Source organism: Lactuca saligna, chromosome 5, assembly GCF_052625555.1.
Source record: "Lactuca saligna cultivar CGN05327 chromosome 5, ASM5262555v1, whole genome shotgun sequence".
Lineage (NCBI taxonomy): Eukaryota > Viridiplantae > Streptophyta > Magnoliopsida > Asterales > Asteraceae > Lactuca > Lactuca saligna.
Genome location: NC_136421.1, coordinates 151,169,476 through 151,195,150, shown reverse-complemented (window position 1 = coordinate 151,195,150; position 25,675 = coordinate 151,169,476). Strand labels below are relative to the sequence as shown.

Sequence of the window (25,675 nt, the reverse complement as noted above, 5' to 3'; positions counted from 1 at the left end):
GTAAACCTAAATTAATTATGAGGAATATTGGGTAGTGTTTTCTTACGAGAACGAGTGAATTATACTCAGAGAATAAAACCTTTGTATATGTCATTGATCCGGGAGCATGGATTAGACATAGTCATTGTCCCTAGTCCGAGAGTATGGATTAGGCATAATCATTCATCATTAATCCGAGAGTATGGATTAGTCATTCATCCCTAGTCTGAGAGTATGGATTAGGTACAATCGTTCATTTCTGATCCGGGAGTATGGATTAGGTAAAACGGCTAATCTTAGGTCTGAGAGTATGGATAGTCTCGTTGTGAGGATCGACAGGGTGGGATAAGAGTTGTTTATATATGGTGAAATTGTATATTTTGTGAGTTTTAAACTATATATACGGTATAACATTGTGGAATTGAAATCCCTATGTACTCACTAGGTTTCCCAACCTGACCCACTCAGTTTATTTATATCACAAGTGTTGATATGAAGTCACATTACACGGAGAGATTAAGGAGATATAAATCACTACTGATAATGAATGTAAGTTCTGTTTATGCTTATGTTTTTGTATTGACGATGACATCCCAAATGTTTTAAAATGAATAAAAATACTTTTCTTCGGAAGTGCTTTGATAACGTATATATATCATGTTTTACTGGGAACAAATTTCGCAACATTTTTATTAAAAGAGGTACTTAGATTTTTATAAAGCATAAACAAAATTGGTCTTTTCTGGCCATGAAAATGGGGATGTCACAGTTGGTATCAGAGCATTAGGTTAAGCGAACTAGGAATTTGTATGAATCCTAGACTTAAACTTAGAATGCTAAGCGATGATTGTGAGATGTGAGCACTAGCTTATTTTAGGAATTATGCCTAAAATGCTTTTATGTGCTAAATGCTTTGTGCTTGATATGTTGTTATTTGTTCGGATCTATGGTCTGTTGCCGACTGGATCTGGAAACCTTATGTGTTTAGGATTCTAAACGTACAACTATGATATTAGAACTAGCATATAAACGTTTCGGAGAGATAAGGATGATTTAAACGTCAGTCCTAAATAAAGATCTGTATTCACCTTATTCGGTGTATAGATTAAGATGGCAAGGACCCGTAGTGGAAATGTGAATGCAAATGGGAACCGAGATCAACCCCCAGTGATACACCAAATACCAGTCGTAGTAGAAGTCGCACCTGATCCAATCACCATGGCGGGAGTACAAGCCATGATGCGGGCTATGTTAGCGGAACAAAGGGAAGAAATGAGGCGGATGATGCAAGAGAATAGGGACGAATCCACCGTGCCCATTGTGCAATAGGAGCCGATTCCCGAACAATCGTAGAAAGGAAACTACAGTAGGTCAGTGGGCCAAGTTGATCCGCCAGTTAATAGGAGAAACGGCCAAGATGATGTAGTCGAGAGAAACGGATGCAAGTACAAGGATTTTCTAACTTGCAAGCCATTGACTTTCACTGGAAAGGAAGACCCGATCGGAGTCATGGATTGGATCTCAGAAATGGAGTTAGCTTTTATGATGTGCGGTTGCAGAGACAAGCTGCAAACCACCTTTGCAGTGCGTCAGTTCCGAGGAGGCGCTGTGCATTGGTGGAATACCCTAGGGAAGACTCTAAGCCCCAATGAGCCCCTACAATTGACTTGGGCAGAGTTTTTGGTGCAATTCAAACGTAAGTATTGTTTAGCCCAAAACCTGCTCGAGCTGGAGAACTGATTCCTAACCTTAAAGAAAGGAAGCATGACCATCGATGAATACACCAACAACTTCACGGACAAGATGGAGTTTGCTTTGAGCCTTGTCTCGGACGAGCTAACAAAAATTGACAAGTACGTAAAGGGACTTCCATGGGAGCATGCGGTGCCAGTACGTCAGGCACCTACTCTGGAGGCAGCTATCTAGGCTGCCAAGTCTGTTGAAGATATGATCAAGGGAAGAGCCGCCAACAAGATGGAGGTTGGCAATAAGAGAAAGTTTGAAGGATCCTCAAGGTCCGATGAGAAGAGAAAATTATCGAATACTGGTTCAAAGAAGTTCGAAGAAGGAACGCAATGGTGTGACAAGTGCAGAAAGAAACACATTAGGAAATGCTCTAAAGAGATGACCTGCTTTAAATGCGGGAAGACTGGTCATTACACCAGTGAATGCACAACCAAGAGAGAAGTCTGCTTTAAGTGTGGTGAAGAGGGACACTTCAAGCAAGACTGCCCAAGGAAAGAAGAAGCTACAAAGCCGAATATGCCGCCAAAACCAAAGGCAAGAGCATTTCAGATGATCCTTGATGAAGCAGATGACAACACGAGGAATCAAGGATGAGGACTTCATATCCGAAGATCGAGTTATGCAGTAGCCATAATACCGTATGATGTAGCCTATTAGAGGTGTAGTCTAGGGTGAACTTGAACACCTATGTAATCGTTTCAAGGAATAATATAAAAACCTTCGTTTTGCTATCCAATGTGTTAAGTTTTCATGTGATTTTATTTTATGGTGACTTGTAAAACTGTGAGACAATACTTGGGACGAGTATAAGTAGGTGTGAATGGTAGTAGAGGCCTATACTACCGGAAGCACAGGACTCGCACTTGGATCAGGGAAGGTCACAAGGTTGCCAAGAAACTAGTAATTGGTACCGTTTTATTCAAGAATATCGTTACCATTGTTTCGGTAATGACTAAGAATGTGATTGTTATACCTGTTGGATTAGTGTCTAAGTCCATAACTATTTTGGTATGTACTTGACCCTATGGTGCATGGTCCTTTTGGGTTGCCTTCACCAAAGCAACTTGATTGGAGAAATGAATAAAGAGAGAAAGGATAATATGATTTATTAATATGTTATAGGAATAATATATTAAAGGAGAAATCATATTTGTTTAAATAATATTGGTCAATAATTAATTAAGAATTAGTTTTGTGATCAAATGTAATTAATTAAACTAGAGGGGCTGATTTGTGATTATGTGATAGTTACAAAATAAGGTAAGGATTATCTTATTTATATGGTGGACGAATTAAAGGTTGGAAAGCCTTAGAATTCGAGTATGATAAGGATTCAAGGATTAATATATTAGTTGCTTAATGGATAATCAACTAGATAAGGATAATGACTGAAACCCTATCTCTACACCTATATAAACACCCCTAGGGTCATGAATTCGTGTATCCTTTCCCAAGAGGTCCTAGATACGAATTCTAACCTCTCACCTATCTCTTTATACCTTCTCCACTTGCTTATGGTGTTTGTAAGCCATTAGAGGAGTGACACTTGTGACTCTAAGCCTTCCAAAGCAAATTCAAGGAGGAATTGGGATTGTTATTGCTACATAACAATCAAGGTATGTTCTAAACCTAATTACATGTTAATATGATTACTTACATGCTAGAATTAGGGTTTATAGTCTTGGATTCAAAGCATGTACAATAGAGAAACCTAGATCCAAGCATTAGGGTTTGTATGAGCACATAGGATGTCTTATGACCAAAACCCATCAGTCGAATTAGAGCCTAGCTTGGTTTCAATTGTATTGATGCATTGTATAACTGGAAAATCGTTTTTTGGGCTTTATGGCTGAGGAACTCGGCGAGTACCACAGTGTACTCGGCGAGTAGACCTCAACTCGGCGAGTACAGTGTGGTACTCGGCGAGTTGGAGCGTCAGATAATGCTTATCTCGGGATTTCTTGCTGTTTTTGCATTTGGATAGTTACCTTATCATGTTAGATCAATATAAATCCGATTTTATGATATATATGACTATATTCTTGATCTAATTAAAGATAATTATCAATTAACAAGATAATTGTTTCCTTATAAGATAATTGATTAATTATTTTGAGTAAATTGATAAATTGTTTTGCAAGAAATCATTAAACAAATCAAATATGGATAATTATGTAACTAAATGTTAGTTTAGATTATTTGTTATTTGATCCTTGTTGTTATGAAAAGTTTCATATTTTCCCCTTTAGGTTTTATAGTTTAAATTTGAACCCAAAAGTTTTGGAGTTTTGAAATTTAAATAGTTAAAACCCTAATGTTTTGAAAAAGGTTTCAAAACTTGCCCTCAAGTTTTGGAATTTAAAAGTTGATTAAAAGGTTTAATTAGAAATGTTAAATTCTAAAACTCTAGTAATGTTTTGAAAAGTTCAAATCACACCCTTATGGTTTTATTAATTAATTAAGGAGTATAATTAAAAGAGGTTTAATAAATCCATAAAAGTTTAGGTTAACCTTTTAATTGAATTAAAAATGTAATTGTTAAAGTTAACCATATAGTATTTTAAAAGTATAAAATACACTCTATACTATATATAACATTAAAAGTCTAACATTATATATATGTATGAGTAAAAGTCAGTCTTACCGTTAGTAAGCCTCATTCACGAAGCTGGTCTATAAGGAGTGTTTAAGGAAATTGCTTATAAAATGGCGATTGAATGGGTATCCACTCTTACCCACCGCACTCTTGACTAGTGGAGGGTCGTTAGCCGAACAGGTAGGATAGGACGAAACCTTCCATTATAAGTATAATGAAATACCAAGTAACTAAATGTTTTTCAAATTCCCAATCTTAGTTACTTAGGAAAAAAGTGAATTGATGCAATTCCATGAAATTACACTTTGTGCCCTTGCGAAGACGTTAGTGGAACGTGTGTGGTTTACCGGCACACTAAATGGTTCTAAGCAAAGGTAGCAAAGGGTGACTCAATGTTTGTCATAGTTCGGTGGAGCGTGTGTGGTTTACTGGCACATCGAATAGGTGATTGTAACATGTGAGGGCACCATGTAGTTTGCATGGTTATTCACACCCGCTTTGTGATCCTCGACATCCCAGTCACAAACAAGAGGGGCATATCGAGATTTAAACATGCCATTGAAATGTTCAATGAATCTCAAAGGATCTAGGAGTTTTCATAGATTTAAAACTTAAATTTCTTTTTCGTTTTTCATGGTGGAAATTAGTGAATCGTCATTCACTTACCTTCAAATGTTCTGCAATTTGGGTTACGGCATCCCTCTCCCGAGTTGTAGGATATTGTGTTGGGTCCTAGCCTTGGAATTTCATTTGGGTGATTTACCAAGGACTCAATCAATCAACTAACTTGAATTCGTTTTTCTCCCGATGTCAAAGTTCGACAACTATGGTCTTCTCAATCCCGTGGAACAAGCATTCCACATGAAGATGATATTCCACGATTCGATCGAGGAACAAGAAATCATGCTTCACTTCCTCCTCCTCCTCCAATTATTCTCCCTAACCCACAAGATTGTAAAATTGAAAAGTTCAATATCACTCAAGCCCTTTTGGCAAGTAAACATAAAAAGGGAAAGTCGGTGTGTGCACACGTCTTAGGGATGAAGTCACACATTGATAGATTAAGAATGATGGGATCCGTTGTCGGTGAAGCGATGGCTGTTGATTGGGTTCTTCGGTCACTTCCTAACTCATATAGTGAGTTCGTAAGAGAGTACTATATGATAAACCGCGATGTGACCCTTATAGATCTCACCTATATGTTTATTGTTGCTGAATCAGCAATGGTTTGGCGCAATAGAAAAGCAAAGTTGATTGGTGAATCTGCCTTCAAAACCTCTATGGATATAGACAATCGCAATGAAAGACATGCAATGATCGAAAAGTTTGATCATAAGAGAAAGGCGATGTCTGAGGTAGTTCCATGTGTTGTTCCAAAAGAGTCAGTTTACTTTTATTGCCAAGAGAAGGGGCATTGGAGACGAAGTTGCCCTATTTACCTAAGAGATCTAAGAGATGGGAGAGTCAAAAGTATGACTACACTTTAGGTAAGAATCCACTATCTAACTCCATTAAGTTCCTATTCATTGATTCTTAATACATGATGTGATAAGATTGCATTTGAATGTTTTGAAGGATCGGTGAAAAGAAAGGAAGCTTGATAAGAGAGCAAGATGAATCTAATCACAAGAGATGGATCTCGATCTCATGGACTTGAAGATTGGATTTTGAGCTTAGATAGTTATGATAGAGTTGTTAGAAATTTTCTTTTACATAGTTTTCAATAGATTTTGCATTGTAAGGACAAATGTTTTTCCGCTGCTTTTTATAAATAAAACAAATTTTGTTTAACTTATTTATTTGTTTACTTCCTTGCAATGAAATTGTTATGAAAATTGATGTTTGCATATTTCTACAACGAATGGATATGATTCTTAGTTTTGTTATTTATGGAAATGTCAAGAATTTACCAAATAGGGAGAGTTTCTCATCGCCCAAGTTTCAATTGGACAGAAACTTGGAATCATGCAACTTGGTTGCATGATTACTGAGAAATTTCATATTTGGAAATTAGACTAATTCATTGACAAAATGTCAAGTGAAGGACTAGGAGATCGAGTACACAAAGTTGTGTGTTGATCGAGTTCACCATAAGAGTAACAAAGATATTCGTCATGATTTACTAAAGGTTTAGTAAATATGATTATACTTACAAGATTAAGTGTAATTTTGAATTGATTAAATGGTTTAGATCAATAGCAAAACGAATAAGAAGAATCAAATAGGCAGAAAGATAAGAGTTTCTCCATTCTAAGAAGAAGGGAGAGTAGCTTTTATGCTTTATGATAGGTCTTAATGATTAAGAACCATATCTCAATTGATCCTCTAAGTGAGTCTTGGTACAATTGTATGTCCAAGAAGAGGAATCAAAGATTGAAGAAATGGTCAAATCAAGAAGTCAATCATACTTCGTTCCAAAACAAGTCTTAAAGTCAAGATTGTGACATTGGGTGAATAGTATTAAGAAGGTTTATAACATTCATCAGTTGTGGAAAGTTGTGATGTCTTAGATAAGACAAAGACCAACTAATACCAAAATTATGAAGTGTTTTGTTTTGATAAAATCTACACTAACTCTTGAATATTTGTTTGTCAAGAAATGTTTTGATAAGAGAATCGAATATGTCAAGGAGTCAGTGGGAGTCTTAATAGTCTTGAAAAGTTTCAAGAACAAATCAAATAAACCTTATCGATCACCACTAGAACACGAGTTGAGGTTTACAACCTATCGTGAAGACATTATTTTGTTTCTGTGCCAATCCAATCGAGTTAATTATGCATGTGAGTCCTATGAGTTCTCATTTGAATGCATAAAAGGCAAGGACCTTGATCAATGGAAAGTACATTGATAGGAAAAGGTGAGCTTCTTAACTACTTGGAAGACGTGGTGGGCAGCTGTGCTACCATAAGGCAAGAAATCAAGATTAAGGAAGTTCGATCCATATGAGTTTGAATTTGTCGTAAACTTTGGTTTTAACAAATTCACATGGATAGGAACAAATACACCATTTAAATCTAAGTGTCATAAGATTTCCTCCTTCATGAAAATGATTGTGAGAAAATACTTTCACTAAGAAAGATTTTAAAAGATAGTGATTGTAAAATTGCATTCTCGAATTCGATCATGGTTACGGCATCCCTTTCCATAATTTGAATTGTGAGGTTTGGCAATTAGTCTTAATTGTTAAGACACACATATGAACTATCTAAGGCAAAAGTGTATAAGTTCAAGAAGCCTTGATAAAAGATTATCAAAACACTAAGTATTAGAAACATGGACTTAAGAAATTCAATAGGTATTGTCTTTCTGAAAGTTAAGATGTTTATGAATACATGTCGAAGCTAGTGGGAGCATAAGTGTTATGTTTTATAGTAATCATCATGATAGTGGGAGCATGAAAGTTATGATTGTATGATTATTATGGAAAGTATTGCAAGTTGGCAATATTAATTATAGAAAAACAAGAGTTATACCTTGCAAAGTCATAAGGGTTGTAAAGTTGTTTTGCTATAATTAAGGGAGAGAATATTATGCTTCATTTCAAATGTAAAGGATTAGGTTGAGAAATGTTAATAAACTTAGTCAAGGGTACATAGTGTGTTCTTAAAGTTTCAATTATGATTACGACATTCCTCTTCACAATTCGAATTTTGAGAACATAGAAAATAAAACATTATGCGTCGTGTCCCATACGCTTCGGGTATAGGATCAATTGCAAATGATTTAATGTTTGACCATTCTAAGATTTTCCAAATGTCTAGTGCATTTAGAGGGAAAAGGGACTAGAATCGGTTTTGACTAAAATAATTAAACAACTATCAAAGGACAATCCAAAGTTCGACGAGGATTGGTTGCTTGTGAGTAGTTGGAAGTATAGTATTGGAAATTATGGAAATGTTTCCATATTGGATGGACAATATCGACATAATTATGAATAGATAAGATTCTATTAAGAATGAGTTGTCATACGGAAATTATGGAAGCGTGTCCATATTGGGAAGTAAATATTGAAAATCTATGTCTAGATTAGAAACTTTTATGCAAAAGGATGTTCAAAGGAATGTACTTTGAGAGAGAGACATCATATCTAAGGAATTGTCCTGTAACAATCTCCGATAGAGAACTTTGCAATATCATTGGCAATAGTCTTTGAGACTTTGGTGCAGTGACATTACAAAAGTATCATTGCATAAAGTGTTAGAATCTAGTATATTCTATAAGTAACAAGAATTTGATATTCTTACACTTAAGATAATGGATTTGGAGTTGTAAAATGAGAATGATTGGAAATGTGTTAAATTTGTCTATTTCACAAAAGTAAGAACCATAGGTAAATATTGTGTGCATGCTAGGAGCATGGGACAAGTGTTGGAATTCAAGTAAGAAGTTGATTACCCGAAACAACAAATAATGAGTAATCGATATGGTAATAAATAAAACGTTTTTTGTTTATACTCAAAGGTTTGAGGCCATATGGGATTAGTATTATTCTTGTGTTTCACCTTGCATGTTTTGACTTCCAGAATAATTGAGTTTATTAAGAATAATCGAATTATTCAAACGGGCCACAGTCGTTCATATGTTGGAAGTAGATATGAATGAAGACTGTCGTGAATTGGTGTGTGGATTGTCTAGAAGAGTATTAGACATAAGAAAATGTTTGCTGCAACGTTCATGAGTGCTTATGAATATGATTTTAGCATTGGATTAAACCCACGCTCACTTGGATCACTCCATGAATTGTATTACGAGTGATTAGTGAGACGATAACATCTTATATTCTTGAAACCGAGATGTGTGAGTTGTATCTTACGAATCGGTTGCAAATTGATAATATGTAAACGCAGCAGTAACTTGGTGTTATAAAACATATTGTTGTGTGTAATTCGGTGAGTGAGTGCAAGTGAGCATTGTATCAAAGTTTATCCGTTACTCTTATCCAAAGTAGGATAAAAGCGATATCTTTGGGCCCCTCGATGGTTTAGTGATGACATACGTAAATGCTCGGCCGGGCTAGGACTAATTTGATTTGTTCAGTTAGTCTGTCGTCATAAATCGGAAATCGAGATATAGTACAAAGAGAATGATTTGAAATCATATCTCATACGATATCTAGAATGCAGGAATATATGATCCCTTATCTAAGGACATGCATATCTGATAGGATCAGAGTTGACAGCGGCTTTGGAAAGCTACAATTGCAGATCAGGATCTGAAGTCATACGCATAATAGTTGTTAGACTTATCCAAGTGGGAGACTGTTGGATTAGTGTCTAAGTCCATAACTATTTTGGTATGTACTTGACCCGATGGTGCATGGTCCTTTTGGGTTGCCTTCACCAAAGCAACTTGATTGGAGAAATGAATAAAGAGAGAAAGGATAATATGATTTATTAATATGTTATAGGAATAATATATTAAAGGAGAAATCATATTTGTTTAATTAATATTGGTCAAGAATTAATTAAGAATTAGTTTTGTGATCAAATGTAATTAATTAAACTAGAGGGGCTAATTTGTAATTATGTGATAGTTACAAAATAAGGTAAGGATTATCTTATTTATATGGTGGACGAATTAAAGGTTGGAAAGCCTTAGAATTCGAGTATGATAAGGATTCAAGGATTATCTTATTGGTTGCTTAATGGATAATCAACTAGATAAGGATAATGACTGAAACCCTATCTCTACACCTATATAAACACCCCTAGGGTCATGAATTCGTGTATCCTTTCCCAAGAGGTCCTAGATACAAATTCTAACCTCTCACCTCTCTCTTTATACCTTCTCCACTTGCTTATGGTGTTTGTAAGCCATTAGAGGAGTGACACTTGTGACTCTAAGCCTTCCAGAGCAAATTCAAGGAGGAATTGGGATTGTTATTGCTACATAACAATCAAGGTATGTTCTAAACCTAATTACATGTTAATATGATTACTTACATGCTAGAATTAGGGTTTATAGTCTTGGAATCAAAGCATGTACAATAGAGAAACCTAGATCCAAGCATTAGGGTTTGTATGAGCACATAGGATGTCTTATGACCAAAACCCATCAATACCAACCCTAGCGGTCATATCAAATTGAGTCCGATTACGATAAGTATGATAAATAGTTAATAGAATCAAGTTCGATGTAGCAACTGACTTAAGCTAAAAGCTTGAAGAGAAAAACAATCAAAGTGATCAGTAGAGGTATCGCGATAGTTGCTTGTAGCTAGAAATGCTACCTTTTAAGATGAGATTGTAACATGAACGAAAGTATAGTCTGTTCTGGAAGACTCTAAGAGACCTGAGTCTAAGCGTGGGAACATACAATGATTAGTCATTAGAATATGAAACATCGGTCTATTTTAATAATAAAACAACTTATCTTAAGTTTTTTAAGAAGAAGAAGCAGTCTCTAGTAAGGATCGAGATTGTGAGTTGAAGGTCATAATTTGGAGTCTAACGTGAGATAGGGAGCAAGTACAAGATCAAGCACCGCCTGCAATCAGGAAGTCTTAGAGTTAGATATTCGTTCGAAGAAACATCAACGTTATGGTTATTACTTTGGATGAAGAGATAACATATGGAGTCATCATGTGAGCCTATTTCGTTGATGATTTCGGGATGTAATCATCCTAAAGGGGAGATTATTGTAACGCCCGTGGATCCGGGCTACTCAATTTAGAGATAATAGGGGTCGAAAACGACTTTTCGACAAAATATTACTTAGAATAAATAATATTAACCAAGTTTTATAATATGTCTCAAGGGTTCCATACATATAAAGAACGCCAAAATCCGAGTTAGAACGAAGAAGTTATGGCCTGTCGAAGTTTTACGACAAAACCGGCACGGCACCGGGAGACGTAAATAGTGAATCTTTGATAAAAGAATTTTTAGCCTTATCGATACAAATAAAAATTTTAGTATATGTTAAACTGAGAACATACAAAAAAAAAAAAAAAAAAAAAAAAAAACACCGCCCAAATCTGACTTCGTATGAGGAAGTTATGAATTTTCTAAGATTTAGCATAGCAGTGCACAGTCCGAAACTCGAATTTTAGTTCGAGCAGTTTTTGGCCTACACGACCTAAATGAGAATTCAAGATCTCATTAATAGGAACTCAACGGTAAAAGGACAGAAGAAAACAGAGTCCGTATGTAGAAGTTATGAATTTTACGCAAACATTTAACAGTATAATCTTCTCATACTGTTAAATTTAAGATCGGTCGAGAATTAGCCGATGGAGTCAAAATGAAAGTTGTATATCTTATTTTTACTTATGTGTGGATATAAATAACGTCAAAAACGGAGGTCGTATGTGAAAGTTACGGATTTTAGAAGTTGGAAGTGTGCTGTGCGAAAATGGGTGATGTGACACAATCTTGGCCATTGCTTTCTCCCCAAGCCTTTACACTAGATGGTGACATGTGGCACCAAGTTCATCCATTTTAACCTTATAAATAGAACCTCTCCCACACTCATTTTCTTCACACCTTTCCCATTCTTTCTTCTCTTTACTCTCTCTCTAGAACCTCTCTCTAGCCCCGAAACCCCCCCACCCCCCCCCCCCCCCGAAAAGCCTAGGGAACCTCCCTACCAAGAGGCGGAAGCCCCGGAGTGCTCGACGGCTCCGAGAAGAATAGTTTTTCGGCTCGGGAACGCTGCTCCAAGCAAAGCCTGGTTTTCTATAAAATCTGTTGTAAGTGAGCAACGCCTACGCTATTTTTAATATAGTTTTTATTTAATTATAGTAATGTTATTAGGAACTTATAAAAAGTACTTGGGCGATTATTATGGGTTATATAAGTATTGTTTAACGCTAATATAATAGTAATAATAGCTAGACTATTAATTAGTCTCGACAAATAATAGACTAAACTCTAGTAGTAATAATACTAGGTTTCGTCGAAGGATATTATTTTTAAGAAGCGAAGCGCTGTCTGAGTTCGGAATCACCACCTTTTCAAGTGAGTGCATAGTCCCTTTCATGAACATGATTTTAATACAAGTATTAATTAAAGTATTAAATATATGTTAAAGATTTAAATATTTGTTGAAGAGTTTATGTGTGAGTGCATAATCCCTTTCATGAACATGATTTTAATACAATTATTAATTAAAGTATTAAATATATGTTAAAGAGTTAAATATTTGTTGAAGAGTTTATGTGTGAGTGCATAATCCCTTTCATGAACATGATTTTAATACAAGTATCGATTGAAGTATTAAATATATGTTTATGTGCGAATTATTTGATGTTGCCTGAGATACTTGTTAGAGGACATACCTGATTATATATGCTGATGTAGGATAAAGAGTAAACCTAAATTAACTATGAGGAATATTGGGTAGTGTTTTCTTATGAGAACGAGTGAGTTATAGTCAGAGAATAAAACCTTAGTATATGTCATTGATCTGGGAGCATGGATTAGACATAGTCATTGTCCCTAGTTCGAGAGTATGGATTAGGCATAATCATTCATCATTAATCCGAGAGTATGGATTAGTCATTCGTCCCTAGTCCGAGAGTATGGATTAGGTAAAGTCGTTCATTTCTGATCCGGGAGTATGGATTAGGTAAAATGGCTAATCTTAGGTCCGAGAGTATGGATAGTCTCGTTGTGAGGATCAACGGCGTGGGATAAGAGTTTTTTTTATATATATGGTGAAATTGTATATTTTGTGAGTTTTAAACTATTTATATGGTATAACATTATGGGATTGAAATCCCTATGTACTCACCAGGTTTCCCAACCTGACCCACTCAGTTTATTTATATCACATGTGTTGATATGAAGTCACATTACACTGAGAGATTATGGAGATATAAATCACTAGTGATAATGAATGTAACTTCTGTTTATGCTTATGTTTCTGTATTGACGATGACATCCCAAATGTTATAAAATGAATAAAAATACTTTTCTTCGGAAGTGCTTTGATAACGTATATATCATGTTTTATTGGGAACAAATTCCACAACATTTTTATTAAAAGAGGTACTCTGATTTTTATAAAGCATAAACAAAATTTGTCTTTTCTGGCCGTGAAAATGGGGATGTCACATCGTCCGGCTGTGGAGATCAATTTCCGAAGTTAACCCCACTATTGTCAAATCAGTTGAAATGATATTAATGGATGAAATGGTAAAATATCTTATTCCAATTTCATTATTCAAAATCATTTTTTTGTTTATTTGCTAATTCCAATAATATTTTTCAAAATCTATCATGGACGAATAAATGATTCAATGTTGAACAATTTATATAAATTAATATACAATTGTTTAACAATATATATAATATTCTTACGATATGTGAATAGGGTACAAAAATCCGAGCAAGTGTCTACCCAAGAGATTTCCAAAGGTTTGAGTCCAAGCTGAAACAAGATAAAGCTGTTTACATCCGATCCCCCACTATAGCTCCAAACAGATACACTTTTAAAATAAGTGATGTCATCTCCAAGTTAAACTTGCATGGACGAACAATTGTTCATGAGTGTCTAAGTTTTCAATCCAAAACAACATATGAGTTTTCTTATGTATCGTTTGAAAGCATTATCTCTGCAACAGCTACATCCAATAACCCAATTGGTCATTTTCCCCCCTATTTGATTGAATTTTATATTTAATTCTTTAATTTTACATCATTTTGACATATTGTATTATCATTTTGTAGATGTTATTGGTGAAGTTGTTTCATTAGGAAAGCTTGATTCCCATGATGTCAGCAAATCCAGCCATAGGCTAACTTTACAAATTAGAAACTTAGAGTAAATATAACTTTTCTTATATTATTATTATTAATATTATTATTATTATTATTATTGAAAGACCCCAAATTTCGTATTTTTGAAAGACCCAAACTTTCATATTTCACATTATCATTACTCCAAAACATGCTATTTGCATATTCATAAAAGCAATATTTTACATTGATTTAAAGGATTTACAAACTATTGGGTACAAACCTTCTATTACAAAGTGTTATAACTACACAGGATATTGTAATTTATACAAACATAAAAAGTAGTACAAAAGTACTATTACAAAGTATTCTACATCTTTCATTAGTATGTAAACATACTATTTATTTATCACCTGCAATTGTTAAACATTGATAGGGTACGAGTTCAAAAATAGATACAATATAATGTTATGCCATATATATATACTTCAATGTGACAAGGTAAAGAGGAACAACAAGATGTATGTGAGATTATGTAACAAGCGTTCACATCAATCAAAGACATTATTCAAAGATATTCTTTTCAATTCTTGATATACATCAATAAAGCTTTGGCCCAATTGGCATAGAAGACATGCAATTTGTGATTAACATCTTGTTAGATTTCAGGCTTATAATCCTGTCTAACCATTTGCCAATGCCATAGAATAGAAGTCATTCTCTTACGGAGACATGCTCTACATGGCCAGAGGCTACGTACCAGTACCAATGTGAATCTAAGTCCTTTCACTGATCACATGGTCAAAGGTATTACAATTACTATAAACATAGCGAATAACACGAGAAAATGACTCAGAATGATAATACTGAAAAGCACATAGCACATATAACACATAACATACAATTGTTTCTATATATTGAACTCACCTTAAGTTAACTGGGGGTTAAAATAGTAATTTGGACAGCACTTCGGCTTTAAATATGCCTTTCTATGTTGAAATTCGGGAGTTTGTTTGAAAACCGGGCTCTGCGAAGGTAGGGCTTCAAAACCGAAAAGATAAAATTTTTCGGGCTTCTCGGGGGTCTCGGGACGTGTTTCGGATGCTAAAATTGATTTCGAGGCTTCGGGGAAAGTTAATATGAAGAAAATATGGAAAGAGGGGCTAAAAGTGTCAAATTTTCAAAGTTAGTCGGCAAATCTCGCATGCCTCTTATTTATAGGGTGCGAGTCCGAGGGTACTTGGCTAGGGAGGCTCCACGTAGTACCTGCGAGCTTCGGACACGGAAGGAAGGCGTGGCGCCTGCGAGCTGCGGACATCTGGCAGGAGGGGCAAAGGCCACGAGGCCGCTGCGAGGCTCGGACGTGGCACGGGAGCGAGGCGGGTAGGCGAGACGTGTCTCGCGTCGGACTGGCCACCGATGCGAGACGTGTCCCCTTCCTGCTGGACCTCGGCCTCGGCGAATCCCCTTGTGACACCTGCTGAGTTCGCATTCGGCCACGTCTCCGGTGACGCTGCTGCTTCGTGCGAAGGTGACGTGGCCGGTACTGTTCATGCGAGTTTTCTCGGTATTTGGGCCACGAACTTCTAAAATCCATAACTTTCGCATACGAGCTCCGTTTTTGACGTTATTTATATGCACGCGTAGCTAAAATCATCCTCTACAAATTTCGTTTAGACTTCGTCTGCTAATTTTGATTTAATTTTAATATTATTATTTTTAACAGACCGGGACAGGAAAATCCGTTAAAAATTCATAACTTCTTCATCCGACATCCGTTTTCGTCAGACTTTTTACCGTTGTACTACATATGACGAGACCTTCGATTCTCGTTTTGGATGTATCGGTAAAATATCGCTCGATCTAAAATTCGAGTTTTTAGCTGTCTACTGCTAAATTGAATCTTCGAAAAATCATAACTTCCTCATACGAAGTCAGATTTTAGCTTTCTTTTTACCGAATTTCTCGGTTTAACAAACACTAAGACTTTCATTTAGATTACTAAGGCTAAAAAGTAGTTTATCAAAAACTTATTTTTTACGTCATTCGGCGCCGCGCCGGTTTTGTCGCGGATCTTCGGTTGGTCATAACTTCTTTGTTATAACTCGGATTTTGACGAGGTTTTCTCCTACAATTTTCTAAAGAGATTCTCTACAACATTAAATAATAAAATTTTACTTATTTAAAATTTCATATTTTCACTAAATTTCACTATTTGGTTTTTAATTGGAATCTCATAAGACTTCTAATATTTTCTGAGTGATTCTAAACATAGTTTTACTTCATTTCTAGTAAAAACCATCTGTTAGAACTCAACACTCAATTTTACATAATATTTCACAATTTTATTTATTACAAAACACGATTTTAGAACGTGTATGTTACAAATACCTCCTCCTTTTGAGGATTTCGTCCCCGAAATTACATCGATTAAAATAAATGGGGATATTTTGCTTTTATCTCATTCTTATTCTCCCAAGTATAGTTTGGGCCACGATGGTGTTTCCACTTGACAAGCACCAATTCTACTTCTTTATTGCGTAGCTTAGTTGTTCTTTCATTCACGATTTCATCATACTCTTCTACATATCTTAACTTATTATCCAATTTCACTTCGGATAATGGAACTGTCTCATCGTAGATGCTCAAGCATTTGCGCAGATAACTTACATGAAACACATCATGAATACCCGCCAAATCTTCATGCAATTCTAAGTGGTAAGCTTGCTTTCCAATTCGCTGGATGATTTTGAAAGGACCAACAAATCTAGGACTCAACTTTCCTTTCTTCCCAAATCGCATAAGGCCTTTCCATGGGGATACCTTCAGCATCACGAAATCACCCACTTGAAATTCTATAGGTCGTCTTCTCTTTTCCGTATAGGACTTTTGTCGATCTTGGGCCGCTTTCATTCTTTCTCGTACGATTTGAATCTTGTCGGTGGTGTCTTGAATCATTTCGGGGCCTCCAAGGATCTTCTATCCTATATCACGCCAACATAATGGCGTACGACATTTGCGACCATATAATGCTTCATATGGTGGCATTTTGATTGAAGTGTGGTAATTGTTATTATACGAAAATTCGACAAGCGGTAAGTATTTATCCCAGTTACCACCGAACTCCAAAACACATGCACGAAGCATATCTTCTACTGTCTAGATTGTTCTCTCTGTCTGACCATCTGTCTGAGGATGATAAGCGGTACTGAGAGCAACTCGAGATCCTAATTCGCGTTGCATACTCGCCCAAAAGTGAGAAGTGAAGCGAGTATCGCGATCGGAAATGATCTTTAATGGCACACCATGTCTTGCAATAATTTCATCCAAGTATACCTGTGCGTATTTCTCCATTGGAGCCGTTTCACGCATAGCGAGAAAATGTGCACTCTTAGTTAGACGGTCGATGATTACCCAAATGCTATCATTCTGTCTAGCAGTCTTTGGCAATTTGGTAATAAAATCCATGGACAGCTCTTCCCAATTCCATACAGGAACACTAAGGCTTTCTGGAGTTCCATAAGGCTTTTGGTGTTCTGTTTTGACTTGTAAGCATACTAAGCATTCCTGTACATATCTTCCAATGTCTCTCTTTAATCCAGGCCACCAATAATCAGCTCTTACATCATAGTACATTTTACTTGTGCCAGGATGTATTGATAGCTTAGATTTATGAGCTTCATCTAAAATCTTCTGTCTTAATCCACCAATCTTTGGAATCCATAGCCGATTCTTAAATACTTTTAATCCTCGTGGATCATCAAGTAAAACATCGGCATAATGTACGATTCCTTCCTTCTTTACATTTTCTGGCTTTAAGGCTTCAACTTGCCATTTCTCTAGTTCATCAAGAATGGTGAACTTCACCGTAGTGTGAGTAATAGTATAACACATACTATTACAATAAACTTTCCTGCTAAGTGCATCTGCAACCACATTAGCCTTTCCAGGATGGTACAGGATTTCGCAATCATAGTCCTTGATTAGCTCCATGGCTCGTTGTTGTCTCATATTCAGAGTTTGCTGACTGAATATATACTTGAGACTCTTGTGGTCGGTGAATAATTGACATTTCGTACCAAAAAGGTAATGTCTCCAAAGTTTTAGGGCAAATACTACTGCAGCGAGTTCAAGATCATGGGTGGGATAATTCTTTTCATAATCTTTCAGTTGTCTTGAGGCATAGGCTATTACTTTACCACGCTGCATCAACACACAACCGAGTCCTAATCTTGAAGCATTGATATATACAGAGAAATCATCATCACCTTCTGGGAGTGATAAGATGGGAGCATGAGTTAAGAGATCTTTTAGAGTTGAGAAAGCTTTTTCTTGATCTTCACCCCCATTCGAACTTCACTTCCTTCCGTGTAAGGCTTGTGAGGGGTACGGCTATACGAGAAAAGTCTTTAATGAATCTCCAATAATATCCCGCGAGACCTAAGAAACTACGAATTTCGGAAGCATTACGAGGCACTTCCCAATTTTGAATGGCTTCGATTTTGATGGGATCTACAGATACACCGTTACTAGAAATAATATGGCCGAGAAATTGAACTTGACGGAGCCAAAATTCACATTTCGAGAATTTAGCATAAAGTTTCTCCTTTCGAAGGAGTTCTAAGATTTCACGAATATGAATGGCATGATGGGCTTCAGACTTGGAATAGATTAGAATATCGTCAATGAATACGATGACAGACTTATCGAGCATTGGGCGGCACACTCGATTCATCATATCCATGAATACGGCAGGAGCATTTGTCAAACCGAATGGCATGACAAGGAATTCGAAATGCCCATATTGAGTACAGAAAGCAGTCTTCGGTACATCTTGCTCTTGTACTTTCAACTGATGATAGCCAGATCTTAAATCAAATTTTGAGAAATAGCTAACACCCTGAAGTTGATTGAATAAATCATCGATGCGAGGTAATGGGTACTTGTTTTTGATAGTCACCTTATTCAGCTCGCGATAATCAATGCACATTCGCATCGATCCGTCCTTCTTCTTAACAAACAATACTGGAGCACCCCAGGGAGAGGTACTCGGTCAAATAAAGCCTTTGTCAAGTAATTCCTGCAGTTGGATCATCATTTCTTTCATTTCGGCTGGTGCAAGATGATAAGGAGTCTTTGCGATTGGAGCAGCACCGGGCACAAGGTCAATTTGGAATTCTACTTGTCTGTCCGGAGGAAGTCCAGGCAGATCATCGGGGAAAACATCGGGATATTCGTGAACAATGGGAATATCATTTACAGTTTTATTCTCATTTCTTGAGATGTCAACCGTATAGGCCAGATAGACAGAACAACCTTTAGATATGAATTTACGAGCTTTGAAGAAAGAGATTATTTTTAAGATTCTTTGTTCGCCATAGATATGAATAGGATCTTCCCCTTCAATAGGAATGCGTACCATCTTTTCGTAACACAAAAGTTCTGCATGGTTCTTTGATAACCAATCCATGCCGAGAATAATATCGAAATTGGGCAAGGAAATAGGGATTAGGTTAGCAAAAAAATTATAGCCTTCAATTTCTATGACACAATCCCTATAGATTTTATCAGCAAGTAATGATATACTTCTGCAGTATCTACGTGAAATGGTTGTGCAAGTGCATAGCAAATAGTTTGAAAAGAATGCGCAAATTCATAAGATACGAAAGAATTTGAAGCACCAGAATCAAATAAGATGTGAGCAGGTCTAGAGTTGACAAGAAATGTACCCGTCGCGACATTTGGGTCCTCACGTGGTTCCTCTGCGGTAATCTGGAATGCACGACCCTTAGCTTTTGGCACCTCCTCCTTTTTAGTTGGAGTACTCTTTGTTTGTTGGACAGGGACTTGACTTCTCGCTGGTTGTTGAACAGAAGCTTGACTTCCCGTCACTTGGCTGGTAAGAGTAGGGCAAAAACGCTTCTTGTGGCTAGTAATACCACATGCATAACAAGTCACATACTTCCTTGGGCAAGCTGACTTGATATGACCTATTTCTCCACACCCATAACAGACAATGGATTCTGTCTATTTTGCATTGACCCGGATGATTCCTTCCACAAATGCGACATGATGGTGATTGAATAGAAAACGATTGTGACCTACCACGGCCACGAAAAGCACTCTGAGATTGTGCTTGCTTGCTAGGATCAGTTCGAATAGATTGAGCTGGTGGAATAGTGGAAGCAGGAGTAGTTCTTTCAGTACGTGGATGCTTTGGAATAGTAAGAGTAGCACCACGTATTTCTAAGTCATGCTCACGCCTTCGAGCATACTCAACGACTTTATCAAATGACAAAACATCCCGGTTGACAACGAAATCATGGATTTCGTGTCGTAGTCCTTCCATGAATAACTGAATTTTCTCGTCTTTAGTTGGAATATACTTCGTAGCAAACCTTGCTCTTTGATTAAAATTGAGTTTCATACTCATTCACAGTCATTCCTCCTTGTTTAAGCTCGAGGAATTCCTTCTCCAATCTTCTCCTCATATCTAGAGGACAATACTTTTCTAGCACACGAGTCTTGAACAATTCCCAGGATAAGTTCTCCTGGTCACATCCATCCAGAGCTTCATATGTTGCTTCCCACCAGACTAAAGCTTCTCCAATGAGCATTGCAGAAGCATAAATAGCCTTGTCTTCATCATCCACATGAGAAACACAAAATACTTTCTCGGTGTTCTGAATCCAAGTTAGAATGATTATAGGATTAAGGACACCAGAAAACTCTGTAGCACCACTACTCTTGAAATCCTTGAACGAGGGACGCTTCACTTTCCCGCTTGAAGATTCTCCAGTGACTTTCTCTTTTCCTTTATCATCAATCTTTTTGTGTTCTTCGAGAGTTTATCGAATAACACTGGTAAGTTTACCTAAAAGTCGCTCCTCACGAGGAGATACTGGAGTATTCACTTCCTCGGGTTGAGGATCTCCACCAACATCAGGGGTATGGCTACTTACTTGTTCAACCATTGATCTGAAATACGGACTAAGATAGTATTTTAGAATATTAGGGTTTACTACTACCTAATACTTTTACTTATATATTTCCTATGGTTTGTATCCCTATACTTACAATGATTAAGTTCATATATTGAACTTCCTATAGTTTAAGTCTAAATACCAATCCGTGGAATTTAGTTCGCTTAAACTACCGCTCTGATACCATGGTTGAAAGATCCCAACTTTCGTATTTTTGAAAGACCCAAACTTTCATATTTCACATTATCATTAATCCAAAACATGCTATTTTCATATTCATAAAAGCAATATTTTACATTGATATAAAGGATTTACAAACTATTGGATACAAACCTTCTATTACAAAGTGTTATAACTACCCAGGATATTGTAATTTATACAAACATAAAAAGTAGTACAAAAGTACTATTACAAAGTATTCTACATCTTTCATTAGTATGTCAACATACTATTTATTTATCACCTGCCATTGTTAAACATTGATAGGGTAAGCGGTGACGCTTAATGAGTTCAAAAATAGATACAATATAATGTTATGCCATATATATATACTTCAATGTGACAAGGTAAAGAGGAACAACAAGATGTATGTGAGATTATGTAACAAGCGTTCACATCAATCAAAGACATTATTCAAAGATATTCTTTTCAATTCTTGATATACATCAATAAAGCTTTGGCCCAATTGGCATAGAAGACATGCAATTTGTGATTAACATCTTGTTAGATTTCAGGCTTATAATCCTGTCTAACCATTTGCCAATGCCATAGAATAGAAGTCATTCTCTTACGGAGACATGCTCTACATGGCCAGAGGCTACGTACCAGTACCAATGTGAATCTAAGTCCTTTCACTGATCACATGGTCAAAGGTATTACAATTACTATAAACATAGCGAATAACACGAGAAAATGACTCAGAATGATAATACTGAAAAGCACATAGCACATATAACACATAACATACAATTGTTTCTATATATTGAAATCACCTTAAGTTAACTGGGGGTTAAAATAGTAATTTGGACAACACTTCGGCTTTAAATATGCCTTTCTATGTTGAAATTCGGGAGTTTGTTTGAAAACCGGGCTCTACGAAGGTAGGGCTTCAAAACCGAAAAGATAAAATTTTCCGGGCTTCTCGGGGGTCTCGGGACGTGTTTCAGATGCTAAAATTGATTTCGGGGCTTCGGGGAAAGTTAATATGAAGAAAATATGGAAAGAGGGGCTAAAAGTGTCAAATTTTCAAAGTTAGTCGGCAAATCTCGCATGCCTCTTATTTATAGGGTGCGAGTCCGAGGGTACTTGGCTAGGGAGGCTCCACGTAGTACCTGCGAGCTTCGGACACGGAAGGAAGGCGTGGCGCCTGCGAGCTGCGGACATCTGGCAGGAGGGGCGAAGGCCACGAGGCCGCTGCGAGGCTCGGACGTGGCACGGGAGCGAGGCGGGTAGGCGAGACGTGTCTCGCGTCGGACTGGCCACCGATGCTAGACATGTCCCCTTCCTTCTGGACCTCGGCCTCGGCGAATCCCTTTGTGACACCTGCTGAGTTCGCATTCGGCCACGTCTCCGGTGACGCTGCTGCTTCGTGCGAAGGTGACGTGGCCGGTACTGTTCATGCGAGTTTTCTCGGTTTTTGGGCCACGAACTTCTAAAATCCATAACTTTAGCATACGAGCTCCCTTTTTGACGTTATTTATATGCACACGTAGCTAAAATCATGCTCTACAACTTTCGTTTAGACTTCGTCTGCTAATTTTGACTTTAATTTTAATATTATTATTTTTAACAAACCGGGACAGGAAAATTCGTTAAAAATTCATAACTTCTTCATCCGACATCCGTTTTCGTCAGACTTTTTACCGTTGTACTACATATGACAAGACCTTTGATTCTCGTTTAGGATGTATCGGTAAAATATCGCTCGATCTAAAATTCGAGTTTTTAGCTGTCTACTGCTAAATTGAAACTTCGAAAAAATCATAACTTCCTCATACGAAGTCAGATTTTAGCGTTCTTTTTACCGAATTTCTCGGTTTAAGGAATACTAAGACTTTCATTTAGATTACTAAGGCTAAAAAGTAGTTTATCAAAAACTCATTTTTTACGTCATTCGGCACCGCGTCGGTTTTGTCGCGGATCTTCAGTTGGTCATAACTTCTTTGTTATAACTCGGATTTTGACGAGGTTTTCTCCTACAATTTTCTAACGAGATTCTATACAACATTAAATAATAAAATTTTACTTATTTAAAATTTCATATTTTCGCTAAATTTCACTATTTAGTTTTTAATTGGAATCTCATAAGACTTCCAATATTTTCTGAGTGATTCTAAACATAGTTTTACTTCATTTCTAGTAAAAACCATATGTTAGAACTCAACACTCAATTTTACATAATATTTCACAATTTTATTTATTACAAAACACGATTTTAGAACGTGTATGTTACAATTATTATTATTATTATTATTATTATTATTATTATATTCATTAGGTTACAACTGCCATATGTTATTTTATTATTATATAAGCATTTAACCAGTATTGTTTTTGCAAAGGTTTGCAGGTTAACGTCACATTGTTTGGAGATATTGCATACCAATTAATTTCTTATCTTGAAGCTTATAAACAAGTTGGTCGTGTGGTTGTTATTTTGCAGTTTGCAAGACTTAATGTCTATAACAATACATTTCTTATAAAAGGCAACCTTCCTTATCCTAGTCTTTTATATTACTCATTATTTTGACTATTTTTTTGTCTCACTAGGAACACCTTTTGTTAATAGTTATTTTAAACACACACACGGGATGTTCATAAATGCTGATCTTCCCGAAATTGTTACCTTCACAGATAGGTAACAAAGTATTTTAAATGTTGCTTCAAGTGATATTGCATCGTTATTATTACCTAGAGGTAGGAAAACACACTCTCGGTTTATAATTCCGTTGAATCTTATAGAGTATTCTGTTTGTAAGATACCGCCTGATAGTGAACTCGACAGATTAGTAAGAAAAAGCTTATTGATTATCTGGGATAAAGCACCTATGGTCCACAAGATGCATTTGAAGCTTTAGATCAGGCTCTGAAAGATGTGTGTAAGTTTGATAAGTCTACCAACTCAAATATTCCATTTGGAGGGAAATTGGTTGTTTTTGGTGGAGACTTCAGACAGATTCTACATGTTATTCAAGGAGGTAGTAGACAAAATATCGTTAATGCTTCTTTAAGTTCTTCCTATATATGGGAACAATGCAAAGTCCATAGATTAACAAAAAACATGAGACTAATCGTTGGAAGGGATCCATCGGATATTCGAAAAATACATAATTTTGCAAACTGGATTTTGGATATAGGAGAAGGAAAAGTTGGTGGTTCGAACGATAGTGAAGCCATTATTGATGTTCCGAATGATATTCTCATTAATGATCCACATGATCCTATAGGTTCATTAATTGATTTTGTATATCCTTCAATCTCAGAAAAATTCAATGTTACGAGTTATTTTCAAAAAAGAGATATTCTAGCTCCAAAAAATGAAGTTGTCCAACAAATCAATGATTGTTTGTTAGCATTGTTTCCCGGAGATGAAGTAGAATATTTAAGTTCAGATACTCTTTGCCAATCAGAGTTTGTTCATGATCAGTTTGATCCCAATTTATACTCCCCATATATTTTAAATGGTCTTAAAGTATCAGGTTTTCTAAATCACAAGTTAATTCTAAAAGTCAGTGTTCCAGTTATGTTACTAAGAAACATTGATCAGAAAAATGGATTATGTAACTGCACTAAACTACAAGTGAAATCTCTAGGCAAACGTGTTATTGAGGAAATTATCATATCTGGAACTAATATTGGAAAAGAAATATTTATTCCAAGAATGTCTTTAAGTGCATCTTAAAAAAAATCATTCAAATTTCAAACAAGATAATTTCCATTGGTTGTATGTTTTGCAATGACAATTAATAAAAGTCAGGGGCAGTCGTTATCAAAGGTTGGTCTGTATCTCAAGGATCCTGTTTTTTCACATGGACAGTTGTATGTTGCCTTATATAGAGTTTAAAGTTGAGAAAGATTGAAATTGTTAATTTTAGATAAGGATGATAGACTTACAAACAAAACTTCAAATGTTGTGTATAAGAAAGTTTTTAGGAATTTATAAATGCTTCGTATCCATTAACTTCAAACAATTGTGTTTTTTTATTACATTTTTTAATATTTTATTCTTTATATAGCATTGTAATCCGTAATACTGAATTTGTTTCAATATTTGATTTTCGGACTTTAATAGATGTCACATGGTGTTTCTTGATTGCTCCATCAAATAAAATAATAATGATTTACCCTCACACTTCATAAAGCATTCACATATTGAAAGATGCATTTTAGTTATCTTCATATTTACCTTTCGATGGATTGATTGCGTTTCTCTTTAACATATATTCAAATTTATATACTTTTTTACAATTTTATATTAATATTAATTTTAAATAATCAATACAAATAATGCTAAACAAACTTAACTCTAATTAATAATATAAATTTGTTTTTAAACTTTTTATCCCGTGATTTCCACATATTGTAACCTAGTTAAATATAATAATAATTTTCAAAATTATAAAAATAGTATTGTCAAAATTATTTAGTTTCGGTATATAAAAAAAAATTAATGTTGAATAAGTGATCGAGT

General features: G+C 35.9%; 1 protein-coding gene across 1 annotated transcript; it reads left to right on the top strand.

The window, feature by feature from the left end:
- The first annotated feature begins 1,197 nt into the window (after positions 1–1,197).
- Positions 1,198–24,886, top strand: LOC145045843 (uncharacterized). Its single transcript, XM_078994146.1, has 4 exons — positions 1,198–1,299; positions 23,555–23,690; positions 23,755–23,842; positions 24,028–24,886. The coding sequence occupies exons 1-4, from the start codon at positions 1,198–1,200 to the stop codon at positions 24,884–24,886; spliced, it is 1,185 nt and encodes a 394-aa protein (XP_078850272.1).
- The last annotated feature ends 789 nt before the right edge of the window (positions 24,887–25,675 follow it).